The following is a 16,802-nucleotide window of genomic DNA, read 5'->3' as shown; positions in this document are numbered from 1 at the left end:
AGAGAGAGAGAAGAAGGGAGGAGGAGAGGGTATGTATTTTTTTGCTTCTTTCTCTCTCTGGTTTCTCTCACTAGGATTTGAAGCCCACCAGGAAATCCCACTGAAGCAAGAAACCTAATGATGATGATGATGAAAACCCTCTGCACCCAGCACTCCTGAAAAGCACTTCTCTCATGAGCGGAAGCAGCCATCAAGACCTCCCTTCCCTTAAATTTCCCAACACTCTCTCCCTCTCACTCTCACCCAGCACCTTCCCCACACCCCCAAAACCATGAAAGTACCTTCCTTTCTCCTCCCTTACCTACCCTCCTTCCCTCTCTCTCTCCTCTTCTTCTTCTCTCTCCAAACCTCCATAACTCTCTGCTCTTCTTCCTCTAACTCTTCTGTGTCCTTCCAGCTCATTGCTCTGCTCTCCCTCAAATCCTCCCTGAAAGACCCTCTCTCCTCCTTCCACGACTGGGTTCCCCCAATTCCCACCCAAACGGCAGCGTCTCCGGTTGGTGTTCGTGGTCCGGCGTCAAATGCCAACCGGACACCTCCCAAGTTGTTTCCCTCGACCTCTCCCACCGCAACCTCTCCGGACAAATCCCACCACAAATCCGCCACCTTTCTTCACTAATCCACCTCAATTTGAGCGGCAACGCCTTCCACGGCCCTCTCCAGCCCGCCATTTTCGAGCTCGACAACCTCAGGATCCTCGACCTCATCCACAACGACTTCAAGTCGGAATTTCCCGCCCGGGATTTCGAAGCTCAGGTTTTAAGAGTCTTTACCGCTTACAGTAACAGCTTCACTGGCCCATTGCCTCAAGAATTCGTCAAGCTCCGCTACCTCGAGCAGCTCAACCTCGGTGGAAGTTACTTCGATGGTAAAATCCAGAAGGGTATGGAACATTCCCCAAGTTAAAATTGCTCTACCTCGCCGGAAATGCACTCAACGGTCCAATTCCGCCGCAATTGGGTTCCTTATCGGAGCTGACTCGGATGGAGATCGGGTACAACGTGTATTCAGGTGGGCTTCCTGCAGAACTCGGAATGCTGTCAAATCTCACGTACTTGGACGTCTCCAACGCCTTTCTTCTCCGGCCCTCTCCCGCCGGAGCTCGGCAACTTAACATGCTTGACACATTGCTGCTCTTCAAGAACCGATTTTCAGGCTTTATCCCATCAACTATCGGCCTCTTACAGAGACTGAAGACGCTCGACTTGTCGGATAATCAGCTTTCCGGCTCAATCCCGCCGGGAATTGGTACACTGAAAGAGCTGACCATGATAAGCTTGATGAACAACTTTCTCGTCGGAGAAATCCCGGAAAAAATCGGAGAGCTGCCCAACTTGGAAAACCTCCTCCTCTGGAACAATTCGCTGACGGGTCTCCTTCCCCAGGGCTTAGGATTCAGCGGGAAGCTCCTGCGAGTTGACGTCTCCTCCAATTCTCTCACCGGCCCGATCCCGCCAAATCTCTGCGACGGCAACAAGCTCCAAAAGCTCATACTTTTCTCCAACCGGTTCACCGACCCTCTTCCCAAAACCTTAGCAAACTGCACTTCTCTGTTCCGACTCCGAATCCAGAACAACCAAATCAACGGGTCAGTTCCGACGGGTTTCGGGTTATTACCCAATCTAACCTTCGTCGATTTGAGCGGCAACAATTTCACAGGCACGATCCCGGAAGATCTCGGCAATGCCGAAGCTCTCAGTTACTTGAACATTTCGCTGAACCCATTGCACTCAGTCCTTCCGTCAAACATCTGGCGTGCACCAAATCTGCAGATCTTCTCTGCTAGCTCCGGCCACCTCACAGGAAAAATCCCCGACTTCATCGGCTGCCAAAGCCTGTACAAGATCGAACTTCAACGTAACGACTTTAACGGCTCGATCCCATTGGACATCGGGCACTGCGAGAAGCTTCTCAGCTTGAATCTAAGCCGCAATTCTCTCACCGGCATTATCCCACGGGAAATCTCCGCTTTGCCCTCCATCACCGACCTCGACCTCTCCCGGAACTTTCTCTCCGGCACGATCCCGTCCAACTTCGAGAACTGTAGCACGTTGGAGAGCTTCAACGTTTCGTTTAATTTGTTGACCGGTCCGATCCCCGCGTCCGGTTCCATTTTCCCGAATCTCCATCCGTCGTCGTTTTTGGGGAATAAAGGTTTATGTGGCGGCGTTTTGGGGAAGCCGTGTGACACCTTGTCGGCCGGAGCCATGGAGGTTCGCGGCCACGAGCAGCCGAAGAAGACGGCGGGCGCGATAGTCTGGATCATGGCCGCTGCTTTCGGTATCGGGCTTTTTGTTCTCATCGCTGGGACCCGCTGCTTCCGCGCGAATTACAGCCGCCGGATGGACGAGAGTCAGCAGATTGGACCGTGGAAATTAACCGCTTTCCAGCGGTTAAATTTCACGGCGGATGATGTGTTGGAGTGTTTGGAGATGAGTGATAAGATCATAGGGATGGGGTCCACGGGGGACGGTTTATAGAGCGGAGATGCCAAGTGGCGAGTTTATAGCCGTTAAGAAGCTGTGGGGAAAACAGAAGGAGAACAATAGTGATCTGATCCGACGGCGGAGAGGGGTCCTGGCTGAGGTGGAGGTGTTGGGGAACGTGAGGCACAGGAATATAGTAAGACTGTTGGGGTGCTGCTGCAACAGGGACATCACCATGCTGCTCTACGAGTACATGCCCAACGGGAATTTGGATGATCTGTTGCATGGCAAAAACAAGGCGCAGAATTTGGGTGCGGATTGGGTCACGAGGTACAAGATCGCCCTCGGCGTGGCGCAGGGGATTTGTTACCTGCACCATGACTGTAACCCCGTGATTGTGCACCGTGATCTTAAGCCGAGTAATATCTTGTTGGATAGCGAGATGGAGGCTAGAGTGGCGGATTTTGGGGTGGCCAAGTTGATCCAGAGCGATGAGTCCATGTCCGTCATCGCCGGCTCCTATGGCTACATTGCTCCAGGTGCGTTGATTCTTCAATCTCCATTTCTCATATTGTCCTAATTTATGAACGATGATCATGAATAGGATATTATGCACTTATAGAACTGGTTCAAAAATTTTAACCGATTTTGTTTGTGCATATCATTCGTATAATGTTTGACCTCTAGCATAAGTTGGTGAAATAATGCTTGGTTTTGTTGAAAATTCGTTTTGTTGGGTGACGAAATCTAAATTATCGAATGTGTTAGGGTTAATCAACCAAAGGAATGTTTATCTCCAAAAGCAAGGGTCACTTACCGAATCCCAAATTGTAACATTAGTACATAATCCAAATGGAATACTATTATTGGTCGGTCCAATTGGTCAAAAAGTGTACAATTTTGTTTTCTTTTATGGATCCTTTATCTACACAACTATGATGAAGTTCATACAAAGGTCGGGTCCCCGTACATAGAAAATACAAGACTACAAGTCACTATAACTTCACGTTACATCAATCTACAAAGGAAAAGGTAAAAAAAGAAGTTGACATTATTTGAAATAGATGTCCACCACACCAACTTTCGGGCCATGCTATTTATCTTCGATTTAAATGTGGTTAATTAACCTACGTGGCGGAATATCACGATGAATATGACATTTTTGTCGATAGGCGAACTTTGATGGAATGGAAAAATTGTTCCTCTGTGACCAAAAAATCACGTGTTTGAGTTGTGAAAACAGTCTCTTTACAAAGCAAGGATTAGACTGCTTACTACAGATGTTATCCTCGAGTCAATCAAAGTGAAGAGCCTTGTTAGCTTGGACTCTTTATGTGACATTTTTGTTGAGCTTACTGCATTTTGAATTCAAATATTCTCTCTTTTGTTTAGAGGAACATAACTTACGTAGCAATATCGTTCGTAATTGAAAAAAAAATGTGAGTTAACTTTGTTATTGTTTTGTTTTTGCAGAATATGCTTATACCCTACAAGTGGATGAAAAGAGTGACATATACAGTTATGGTGTGGTGTTGATGGAGATTTTAAGCGGGAAAAGATCGGTGGACGCCGAGTTCGGAGATGGGAACAGCATAGTGGATTGGGTTAGGTCGAAGATCAAGACGAAAGACGGGATCAACGATATTTTGGACAAGAATGCTGGGGCGGGTTGTGCGCCGGTGAGGGAGGAGATGATGCAGATGCTTAGGATTGCTTTGCTCTGCACGAGCCGGAACCCGGCAGACCGGCCGTCGATGAGGGACGTGGTGTTGATGCTGACTGAGGCCAAGCCCAAGAGGAAGGTCCTAGGCAATGTTGGGCATGGTCACAATGGGAGTGGTTGTGCTGAATATCATGATATTCCCTTGCCACAGAAGCCGTCGGTCGAATGTTAATAGGATCAATTAATCACTTCTAAATGCCTTTGAAGGGTTTTTACTTTTTTTTTTTCTTTTTTTTTGGGGTTTTTTTTTTTACTTTTTTATTTTATTTTTGAAATGGTGGGGGATTGGTATAGGAGAAGCGATTTCTTGTTTCACTTTGATTTCAATGAAATTTTCTCAAGTGTTAGTGCTATGTTCTTATGGTTTTGGGTTGTGGACTTATGTGTATATATAAGTGTTGATGCATGAGTTCCAAGTGGTGGAAGGATATTAAATCCCCCTCTCATTTGTTTTGTAAATACAATTTTGTTAAATCTGAATAGAACGAATTTTTACCAACACAAATAGCAACGCTCTTTGTTTAAATTTAGCATTCAAATTGAATAAATGAAATAAAAAAAATCAAGGACAAAATAAACGAACATGTACATAAGGGAAAAAAACATGATGATCAGTTCGAGCCGTAGAAACAATTTATTTTGCAAAATAAGGATATGCTGCGTAAGATGGACATTCCTCCCTTCCCTAATACTCGCAAAGCGGGGAGCCTTATTGGTTTGGAGTGGTCTTTTTTTTCTTTTGTCCATACTAGACTTGACAATTTTTTACATGACTTGTTATCACGACACGTAAACGACACAAAATAACGGGTTTTGGATCAACACGATGACTAATCGGATCATTATCGGGTAACACGATAAGAACCTATTAATAACAGGTCCTTAACAGGTTTACACAAGGGTGACACGCGGGTAATCCGTTTTGACACGTTAAGAAGAAAGTTATTTTGATGATTTTAATTTTTTAAATTACTAAAAAAACTTACTATAAAATACAATAGTCATAATGTATATGTATATATTGTATTATTATTCTATATAAATTTAAAAACTTAAGTTTATTTACTTATTTATTTTTATAGTATACTATAGGCAAAGAGTGAAATTAAAAATTAAAACACATGAAAAATAAAAATATCACACACATTAAAAAATTATAACAGGTGTGAAAAATGTGAAAAAAAATATGTAAACGTTAGTGATCGCATCCTCTACCCTTTGAGGATGGGTATATCGTTATTTGAATTTTTAAAACCATACAAACCCTCATGAATAGTATTTTAAGAGAGTTCAAATTAAATTAAATTCAAAATCATTAATATACAAGTTTGAAAAATGTGAAAGAATATATAAATGCTCGTGATTTAAGGCGATGGTTACGTGGTCGTTTAGATTTTTAAAACCCTCCAAATCTCATGAATAGTGTTTTTTATTTGAGTGCAAAATTAATAATAATTATTGTAGGAGAATGAAAAATGTAAAATAAATATACAACCATGCATAATGACAAGCTTTACAACTTTCGTGAAGGGGTCAATTTTGAAATCAGACACCATAATCCATAAAACTTAGATTTTAATTTGACCACCATATGTCATTTACGCTTTATTCTACTTACCGAATTTGGTTTTTTTAAATTTTCATTATTTATTGATGTAAAATATATTTTCTTTAACCGATAACGAATTGGGTCACATCACTTGATAATATTAACAGGTCAATTTCGGTTCGGGTCATATTACCTGTTTACTTTAACAGGTGTTACACGATATGACCCGTTAATATATCGGTTATGTCACGAAACAACACAAACATAAAAAACAGGACACGAATGTCAGGTCTAGTCCGTACAACTAATTAGGGCTTAACTATGTTGTTGGGTCAATCAAGAACAAAACTATGTTGTTGGGCTGAATTTGCAAGCCCACTGGGCCCTCAAGTACGCAATGTTATTTCCCGCCATGGTAAAGCCTGTTCCCGACCGCAAGTACAAATTAGGTTTTCACCATTTCCCATTAAGCTAGGCTTTTCATCTCTCTCTCCCTCTCACTCTCTCTGTGCCAGTAGCGCTGCAATTCTTCTAGGTAATTCCTCTCAACTCTTTCCTACTTCCCAATTTCAAAACTCCATTTATGTATTTATTTTTCTTAATTTGTGTTTTAGATTTTTAGACTTGGCACAAAGCCGAGTCTAATAATGTTCTAAAGTTCATACACATAGTGGAATAAGGTTTAATTGTTATTGTTGTACGTTTTAGATTCTAATCATACAGCCGACCCACTTAGTCGAGTAACGTTCTAAAGTTCATACACTTAGTGAGATAAGACTTATCTATTATTGTTGTACGTTTTATATTCTAATTATACAACCAACCTACTTAGTAGGATAAAGCCTGATCGTTGTTGACGTATGTTTTAGGTTATAATTTTGATCATACTGTACTCTTAAGATTCTCATCTGAGCAGTAAATATTCTTCGTTTTTATTAACTGATGTCGTATAAAAGAGTATGGTTTTTTTTCCCACTTCAGTAGAACTGTGGCTTGCGTAACAATTAATGTGATGAGGATAAACCTGAATATATTTATTATTATTTTTCAAATAGATTGAGACAAAAGCCATGAAAAGGAAAAGAAGGTCAGCAGCTTCTGCTGCCACCCAAATGGTGAAAAACGATGAACACATTCAACAACTGGGGACTAACATAACGGATATTCCAAAGCCTTTCATTCACGATGTTCTACTGAAGCTCCCGACGAGGAACATTATTGCGTGCAAGTGTGTATGCAAGACTTGGTATGGTCTAATTTCGGACCCCGAATTTACTAAGTTGCACTTTTCACAAGCACAGCCCTTTCCCATGATCCGGCCCCTGGATCCGTCCCGTGTGTCAAGAACCCTTTACTTGGCTGAGCCGGAAGACGGGTCTGGTTTTGACTTGAGGAAATGCACCTGTAAGATTAACTATGATCGGTCTGGGTGTGGAAAGTCTTATATCCACATGAAACTCACCAAATACAAAATCCCGTTGCGCAATGCGGATGAGGTAATCGATAGCCAGGGCAATGTGGCGAGTTCGGTGGGTGGGAGGAAACATCATGGCAGGAAACGGAAGCCTTGTATCAGGATAAGGCCGAATCATCACAAGTACAAGGTGGTGAATTCGTGTAACGGCTTCCTTTGCCTGTCTAGTCCATTCTCTAATGACCCTGTTGTTGTCTGCAATCCGATCACCGGTGAGTTTATACACCTCCCGGAATCAGCCTCTAAGTGCGAGAAGGAAAATGAATCGTATGATTGTGGATTTGGATTCAATCCAAAGACAAATGAATATAAGGTGTTGAGAATATTTCAGCAAAGGGAACCCTACACTAAAGTGGCTGAGGTGCACACACTTGGGACAGACTCATGGAAATTTGTTGGTCCTGCTCCATTCTTCCTATCCATGCTAGAACACACCACCAATGTGAAAGGAGCACTTTATTCGTTCTACTACGAGAGTTTAGGTTATAAAATATACTCTTTTGACTTGGACACCGAAAAGTTCGAATCTATTCCATCACCTCCTATTCGACTGGAGAAATCTCATACTGTGAGCATGGGAGTTTTGGGAGATTGCCTTTGTTTGTGTGATTATGACGTTTTACGCATCAAGTTTTGGGTATTGGAAGTTCACGGTGCACAGAAAATATGGAGGCAGAAGATTTCTGTTAATACCGAAAATTGTGGAAGGTGGCCATATGGCTTATATAAATCGATGAACTACTTAAAGAATGGGGCATTGTTGATGTTTCATTCTCGTACTAATTCCTTCTTCTACCGTCACCCAAGAGGCTATCGTAAGGCCATTTATCTTAAGATTCGTGGGTTTAAGTCGGATTTTGAAGCAATTAGTCATGTTCCAAGCTTGATTTCACTCAAGGACACTCTGGTGGGAAGTGATGTAAAAGTCCTGAATATACATTCAAGGTAAGGATGTGAAACATTGAATATATCTTTTTACCTTCTGTGGTTACACCTTATCTGAATTGTTTGTATTTTGAACCAGTCCTGCTTTTCTACAAATAGCAAAAATTTTAAGCTTTTGAAGTTCATCATGGTCCCAAGTTACTTCTTGTGATATACGGGAAACATGTATGCTTTGCAGCTGCAACTCCGCAGTCTAAACATGAAAACATCACTTGGTATGTTTACGATTTGCTTCCTGATCGATTTGACTGCCATCAATGTTTTTTATTGTCTTTAGTTCTAGGTGATTGAGTTGCTTTCACTTAGTGCTGACAAATTGGGTTAGCATCTTGTTGGATCTTTACACAAACGGATGCTTACTGCTTACATAGACACATATACGCATGTATTCATGTATGTGCGAGTACTTTACTTAAGGGCAAGTAGGATTCAGTGTTTTTCATTTCCTATATATTGCTTGCCTTAATATGTATTGTCTTTTGACATCTGATTTGATCGTGCTGTGAAAGTCGGGCGAAGATTGATATTGCAATATCTGTTTTCTCAAACATTACTTCTTAAGCATCGAGAGAAGAACATCTTGGTATTATTGACTGCTATTTGTTTCAAGTATTTTACTTTTAATTTGTCACATCTGTTAACACAGGTGCGCACAGTTGAGGCTGCTAGGGGAGTCCAAAGCTCTTTTTCTGGATGAAGAAATTGCGGAGTTGGCATCTGATTTTAATTTGTCCGACAGCGGTGGTGAAGATGAAGATGAAGATGAAGAATGAAACAAGCATAATGGCGGAGGTGATGCAGTCTTACAATGGCGGAGTGTCAACTGTCTATGGCGACAAACTACCATTTTATTAAAGGGTTTTTAACTGCCCTTGGTGCTATACATTTGGACACCAGAACTTGGGTTCCCATCTAGCCTCAATGACCAACTACTTTTTTTGTTTGAAGTTTACATTGAATTGTTTTGGATCCAGAAAATTACTTGCTATGTTTATGGAACGCTTGATAATGTTTGAAGTGACTTTGAGAGGTCAATCTTCCTTGTCTAAAGCTGCTATTTTCAATGTCATAAGAAATCTTAAGTTCGAATTCTTTCTTTTTTACATGGATAAAGAAAAAGAGAGGATTGGAAGTCCGAAACTACAGTTTATATGTTTAATTGGACTAATTTTCAAGCCCATTGGACTACGAGTGCGGACATGCTCTTTTTCCCGCCAAGCTTAGGCTTTTGAAAAATCAAGTAAGCATGCATATATAATCAGAAAAAATAAAGGAAAAAACTCAATCGAAATGATGAAAGTACCACTTTAGTTAATCGGTTCAACTATCATCTTGTACATGCATGGACCAATATTACTTTATATGTAGTACGGAAAATATCGGTACACTTGCTAGATAATATATGATGTTTGTTATAGGAACATAAGAATATACACATAAGGACAAAACGTGATGTTTGCTATAGGAAAACGGGTTATATTGAGGGCAGTTATACCCTCAGTATAACCCGTTTCCAGCTATCGGGATAACTAAATTTTCCTCTTGTATGTCCTACTAGTGAACAAGAATGCATGCCATAAAAGATCAGATTGGAGCAAAGGAAAATGAGCACAACGATCTAAGGATCATTTAAGTAGAAGATGGCATTTTCATTGATCAAATTTATAAGAATTTGTTGGCGGCAACAGGTACATTGACTCCACTTGGATTAGATGTGCTCTTACACTTGCCTCCTCCTCCTGTTAATAATATAGAAGATCAATTACGACTTCCAATTATTTGCCTCTAAAAACATGATTAATTTGCAAAATTTCATTCAAATTAATGGTTCGATCTAGGCCACTGTTCTAATATTCTACGGCCCAGAGATTTGAATTTGGCACAAGTAAAACAATCCAACCTGGTAGGGCAACTCATACACAATGTGTTCGAGACGGATTAAATAGGTGTTTTACAAATGATATTGTTGAAGGTATCTGTATTTAAGATTTTCTTCTTAATTAATTATCTAATACTGTGTGTGTGTATTTATCACTAAGAAAAATGGTTATATATATTTATTTATTTATCACTAAGAAAAATGGTTGAGCTTGACAGCAAGAAATTATGTTACTCACCGCAAGTGCGGAAACCAAGGCTAAATTATTCTCCAATTCTCTCTGTTGTTTCTGTGCAATTAAAAGCTCTGTAACCATGTAAAGCACCTTTTCCAGCTGAAGAAAATCATTGGAATTAGTACTTAATTATATACAAATAGTGATCCAATGAAAGATACCAAACTACATTAGGCTTTTTTTTGCGTTAATCAACTGTATAAAGAGGAACTAACCTGCGGCAACAGTTTAGAGACCATTCCTAAAATACCTTCCATCATAGCCATGGCCGTGGTCATGGCTTCGTACACAGCCTCCACATCTGCCTGTGATATACAAAAAGAGAGATTCAAACTTAAGTACAAGGGGGCGGACAAACTACTTTACTATGACTAACTGACCTAATTTTTTAATTGTTTAAATTATGATCTATATATATATAATGAGAAAGATATTATACCTCCGCATCATGTACCAAAGGGATTGTGTTTGAAATTCCAGACAATTTTCTCACCAACCTGCTGACGGATTCTTGATTTTTTTTATCCAGTTTTCCCCATTCATTCAATAGAATAATTTGAGGGTTCAAAATCTGGTACACCTTAATCTCATGCTTAAGCTTTTGCACTTGCATTCTTTTGTCTAGGATGAAGTTTCTCACCTTCAATGTTCTAAGCCACACACTAAATATTTTATCCTGAAAAAAAAAAAGCATACAATCTATTAAGCAAATTACAAAGTGTGCCACTTAATTTGTAAAAAAAATTTAGGATTGCGTACCAAAAATCCCCAAACTTTTTAGTATCATTCTAAATTGATTTCAAGTTTTTAAATATTTCAAACAAATACCAAACTTATTGAAAATGTAACCATCCGTTAAGTCCTAGTTAAATTTATGTTTAAATTTAACTAGGACTTCTTTTATCTCCAAAATCAATAAAAGGTTATGAAAGCATGACTTCCACCAACTAATGATCACCACCAACTCCACCTTACAACTCTAGCCCACTCCAAACATGAGCAAAACAAATATGCTATTGCTGATCACCTTATCAAATATCCTAGGACTTAATAGTTTCCAACCACCAAGTAGGCCAATCAAAGCTTTCAAAGTATAAAAGTTGTGATAGAGTTTTGGTTGTCGTAGGTTGAGTTTAGAGGTGGCGAGGGCTTGATAGTTCTCGATTTCATTTTTATTTTCTATTTATTTGTGATTTTATTTTTTATTTTTTATTTTTTCATCTTCATGTTTTTTTTGAAGTTATTTTTTATTATTGGTGTCTAAGTAAGCTAAAAAGTGAAACCTATTGTTGCCACATGTACATTTACCGGAAAAATTAAATGGAGTTTAACAGATATGACATTTTCAATAAGTTAGGTACTTGTTTGTAATGTTTCAAAATGAGGAGACAAAATTAGAATGACACTAAATAGTTGGGGGTTTTAAGTATTTAATCCAAAAATTTATGTGATAGAATTTTGTGGATTTCATACACTTTTATTGACCATCAGAAACTCCATGAAATTTACAGACTTTTCAATAATAGACTTCTACAGATATATTTTTGAGAGTTTAATGACAGACTTAAGTAATAATTATACCCTTTTTTTTTTTAATTTCTTCTACTAAGAAACCAAATAGGAGTAGGCAAAACTACACTTACGTAATTTTACTTTTTTTACACAATATATATTTTTCATTAACTGATATAGGCAAGACTACACTTAATTCGTGAATGACCAAAATTGTTAGACATGTGAAAGAATCCTTAACTGATGAATATTATATATTTTTCATTCCAAATTCTTGTAAGTTGTGTGTTTCTGATGTGATGTCGGGTGGTGGAGGAGTGGGGGTTTGGGTGGTGGTGATGGTGATGGGCAAGGTAAAACGAGGGTAAATGTGGCGATCAAGCGATGTTAGTAGTGGTCATGGATGGGGTTGGCGGTGGTAAGTGGGACGTAGAAGGTGATGACCGTGACATGGCGGTTATAGTAGAGGAAGTGGTGGGAGTGGTGGTGGCAGACAAGGTAAAATAGTGGTACTATAGGTGGCGATCATGGTGGTCGTATCAATTACAGCATAAATATATTTGTAGGAGGCTGTGGTACAGTGATGATGAGTATAACAAGGTGGTGGTAGAAGATGGGATATAATGGTGGGGCGGTGGCAACAATGGTGATTATGGTAGCATCAATTGTGCCGATGCCAGCAATAGGGTAGTGGAGGTGGTCATGGTTAGGTGGTGGTGACGACATATATATTATATAGTGTGGCAAAAGTAAAAATAATGATCCTCAATGCATATATATATGGTAGGCAGTTTAGTATCAAAGTCTAACAAAGTCTATTCAACTCCATACACAATAAACCCTCCTTAAGTGTTGTTGCGGCACAAATAAGTAAAATAATGAGCTCCATTATGCCTCGCCAGATGTTGGACGGAATATTTTACGGAATTTAACGGCATACACAAAGTGGTAACAAAAACATGGTTGAGCGGGTGAATTGGGTCATAGGAACACCATGAGGCAAATAGTAATTTACATACACCTTCAGGGTCAAATAGTGAAATCAGCATTAATATATGATTAGTACCTGTGAACTTTTCTGTGCAGCAATCTTAGCAGCCTCAGCTCTGGCATTTGCAAACCTCCACTGCAGTAGCCTATTATGCAAAAGCCGAAACCGGTGGAAGTCCTCCTCTTGTACCGGCGACACTTTCTTCTGCAGCCTAAAATACTTCAAAACCCCACCAACCCCGCCACCACTAGACTTAACCTTAGATGCTCTTGTGGAAGGCACAGCTGCCGGGGACTCCGGCGCCACCTTCCACGGCAAAGTCCGTCCCGGGGACAACGCCCATGCGGACGGAGACCTCGGAGGTGGCACGGACACTGATATCCTAGGGCGTGGACTTGGACTAGTACTCCCACCCTGCAACTTAGCAAAACTTGTATTTAAACCTAAATTATTAGTACCTTGTTTTCTACTGATACTTTCTTGGCCGCCCTTCTTTTGCTTGAGTGCATGTACTTTCTCTTCCTTCTGATCCTTATTGCCCCTTGATTTTACGATGGATTTCGAGCGACAGGGGGTGGTGAATCTTTGGCTGTTGCATGGCGTGGTAGTGCATGATGAACTTGAAATGTTTTGCGGTATGGTTAGGGTTAGGGTTGTGGTCGGAGAAGTAGTTCCACTTCTACTTCTGAGAAGTCGAGGGCTGGATTGCTGCTGCTGCCTGCGTGACATGTAAGTGTTGTTCATCTCATGAACTAATTTCTGGGACTAATTGGACAAGTGATGACTTTGATTAATATAAGGCATGGATATTGAGGGAGTTGGTCGCACGTTAGGATTGAGCAGGCAAACTAGACAGCTTAATTAATTCATCATGTCATGCTAGTCACTATGTACTCACCAACTCTATTGCTTTCTCTATCGCATTGGTCAACGCTACAGAAATATATAAAACAAACAACTATGTATGCATGCATGATTCTATCGTTTGTCACTTAATTACAAATTTACAAGCATCCAATGGCTAATTTAATTACTAAGCTGTCATTTGTTTCAGAAATGCAAACTTAGCAACCTAAAACCATGTTCTTTTTTTTGTTTGGAAAAATTCCACAATGTTCACGAGGTTTTGATTCATTGAATGTACACCAATTTACAATGAAATCCAACAATTCATCTCTATCCTATAGTATATAAGGGGGGAAACTCTAAATACTAAAGCCTCTACCAATTTACAATAAAAAAAATATATATTTGTTATTAACCTTGGCATGGTTTTAGGGAGGAGTAACTAAAATCAAAGTACTCAAATTAATAAGGTTTCAATCTAAGATTTTAGTCTACTAGAGACCAGATCGAAAGTTTCCTTAAAAAAATCAGTCTAATATTTCATTTTTTGACCTTTGCTTCCTTGAATAGAATTGTTAATTGACATTTCGCGAGAAATTTTTCAATGTACCAGGAAAACAGCCCGATGCACCAAGAGTGATAATACAATTGGTTGTAATTCTTTTTTTTTCAAGTTTCCAGCCAATTATATTAGACACTTGGTGTACAGGGCTCTGTTTGCTCTAAAATATCTCTCGACATTTCACTTCCTTATACGTGTACTTTGTGAAATTAAGGTTATAATTAATTACTATATTTGATACGAAAGTTTCAATTTTAGAGTAGATTCTTTCCCCTTATTTCTCTTCTCTTGTTTGAACCGTCATGATTAAGTCACGTCAACATCTTGTGTTGACTTCTTTATAGAGATAGAAAGACAAAAAGAAAAGTGAGAGAGAAGGAGAGAGAAGGAAAGAAAAATTAGAGGGGAGAGGATCCTAGTCCTTCAATTTTGGTTGTTATTAACTTGACATTCTTGCAATGATGATAATTAATGGCTAGGATATCTCTCTACTTTATCCTATCTTCCGATTGGATCTTCCTATTGATAATTTTTTTTATTGTAATTTTCTTTTAAATGATAATTGCCGTTGTTAACACGGTCTTTTTCGACCCCTAAAATAATACGGGCCTAGGAAAGGCTCCAAAAAGGCCTAAGGAAAGAACATGAGACCAATCAAAGGGCTCATGAACTAGTCCAATAGAATTAGAGGAAGCAGCTTTGAGTGCAATAAACGACCGCTTAATAGTCTGGTTTGACTATCGTCAAGTAAGTTGAGCACATTACCATAAGGTATTTTCTGACCACTTGAAGCAAATTGTCAAACTAACAACTTTATAGCACAGAGACAGGGACATGCCTACTCAAACACCAACCCTAAGCCACATGTTAAATATCAACAAGAGCATAGGCCTATGAAGGGACATAAAAGATGTCAGACCGAGTGTTCGAATTCCTCAAACACCAGGGTCGAGCAAGGCGCTCAATATGTGTTTGTCCAAAAAAACATGTAGTCAGCTCTGAACAAATGTCACTTCACCACCATGTGTCGACCGAACAAAGGAGTATTTAGCAAGTCATATCAACGCGTTTGATTCATTTAATGCCCTGCAATGAAATACTTAAGAGCCCATGACTTTTGGGGCTTCCTAAAGGCCTATATAAGGGGATGAGTACCTCTTATAAATGATCGGACACACAACAAAAAAGAGAGTTTAAACTAATACTGACCAATTCTTGTAACCCATATTCAATATATACGAGCAATACAACGGACATAGCCCATTTTAGGGATGAACCACTTATATCTTGTTATCCATTACTTAAAGTCTTATTCCGAGCCCATCAAGGGCCGACCGCACTAGTCTTTGTCAACCTCCCAATTTTGAGTGTTAACAATTGCAAAAAAAATGTATATAAAAATCAAAATTAAGAGTGAGTCTACAATGCCTCGGATTATTATATATTTGCCTCAAAATTACAGGTTATAGTTTTCTGAGATCAAAATGTATATACCTAAAAAATGTATGTGCCTATAAAATGTTCAAGTGGGGATACTAGCGAACTATGAGAGGCTAGTGACGAACCTCTCAAAACATTGGCATAATACATAAGCCATCACAACATTACCATGTATATACAATGCATGTATGTGTGTGTGTGTATATATATACACTTATAAGAATAAACGATTTACCTATTCCTTCTCACTTATAATGAAAGAATTGAAAAAGAGGTAATACTATAAAATATAAAAAAAATGTTAAACGCATACGTATCTAGTTTTCAAACTAATTAACAATTAGATAAATGCACAATCGGGTTCAAATAATATTAGGCATCACTACGCTCTCCGAGTCAAATACTGAAATGAATGAGCTTATCCAAGTTGGACCAAAATCAATTAAGCAAAATCTTCAATTATCCCAAAAATCTTAAATCCACTGCCACGAGTTTAATTTGAAGGATATTTTTCTATTTCATTTGGAAAAAAGTTTGAAAGGATTGAAAAACCAAATAATGGTTGGTTTGCATTATCGACCTAGCCTACTTCTACCCATCGTTCTATCCATTCCTTCAATTAGTTTATATATATATACACACACACACACACACACACACAAGTAAGTGTAATTTTAATTTTATAATCTAACCTATACTACGTAATACAAATTTGAACTTGAAACACAAATTTATCTAACTTGGGTACACTCGAGACGGCATAAAACAGGGTAGGTTGGGGCTTGGGAGATCTTGGACTGAAGACTATATTTGATTCCAAAACCCCATTATTTAATTAAATGCAAAATGGCATTACGTGACATGTCATGCTTGACCATGCATGGCTTCACCTCACAGAATTACTACAGCACACCAAAACTAAAAGGAATCCAGAAGAAGAAGATAGAGAGAGAGAGAGAGAGAGAGAGAGAGATATGCATTGTGGGGGGTCTCTCTCTCTTGACTTCTTCACCAACCGTGCAAACTAAAAAGGAGGCAATGACAGGTAGAAACTTAAAGTATTTTGGACTTTAATTTATCAACTTGTATTTTTGTCCTCATATTATTCAACTTTTTAATTAAATTATTTTCCTAAAGAGAAAAACGAGGGAATCAGTTTTGATTAGGTAAAAACAATTAGATGGACAAGAAAAAACAAGGACAGTTTCACTGTAACTTAT

At 39.1% G+C, this 16,802-nt stretch overlaps 3 protein-coding genes across 3 annotated transcripts; 2 read left to right on the top strand and 1 right to left on the bottom strand.

Moving 5' to 3' along the window:
* Positions 1 to 305: 305 nt before the first annotated feature.
* On the top strand, positions 306 to 4,584 carry LOC137720789 (leucine-rich repeat receptor-like protein kinase TDR; the record flags this gene model as incomplete). Its single annotated transcript, XM_068459899.1, is given in 5 exon segments — positions 306 to 496; positions 499 to 871; positions 874 to 2,465; positions 2,467 to 2,965; positions 3,900 to 4,584. Coding segments are annotated over 5 exon segments (3,077 nt in total), but the record flags the coding sequence as incomplete, so codon positions are not given.
* Positions 4,585 to 6,754: 2,170 nt separating this feature from the next.
* LOC137719593 (F-box/kelch-repeat protein At3g06240-like) lies at positions 6,755 to 9,098 on the top strand. Its single transcript, XM_068458630.1, has 2 exons — positions 6,755 to 8,117; positions 8,764 to 9,098. The coding sequence occupies exons 1-2, from the start codon at positions 6,769 to 6,771 to the stop codon at positions 8,888 to 8,890; spliced, it is 1,476 nt and encodes a 491-aa protein (XP_068314731.1). The 5' UTR covers positions 6,755 to 6,768; the 3' UTR covers positions 8,891 to 9,098.
* A 668-nt stretch (positions 9,099 to 9,766) lies between these two features.
* LOC137721166 (QWRF motif-containing protein 7-like) lies at positions 9,767 to 13,463 on the bottom strand. Its single transcript, XM_068460273.1, has 5 exons — positions 12,810 to 13,463; positions 10,671 to 10,907; positions 10,447 to 10,536; positions 10,235 to 10,330; positions 9,767 to 9,856 (listed from the first exon to the last, which is right to left on the bottom strand). The coding sequence occupies exons 1-5, from the start codon at positions 13,461 to 13,463 to the stop codon at positions 9,767 to 9,769; spliced, it is 1,167 nt and encodes a 388-aa protein (XP_068316374.1).
* Between the last annotated feature and the right edge of the window lie 3,339 nt (positions 13,464 to 16,802).

This window comes from Pyrus communis, chromosome 16 (genome assembly GCF_963583255.1).
Source record: "Pyrus communis chromosome 16, drPyrComm1.1, whole genome shotgun sequence".
Taxonomy (NCBI): domain Eukaryota; kingdom Viridiplantae; phylum Streptophyta; class Magnoliopsida; order Rosales; family Rosaceae; genus Pyrus; species Pyrus communis.
Note: the sequence above shows the minus strand (reverse complement) of the source record. Positions and strands in the feature narration are given on the sequence as shown.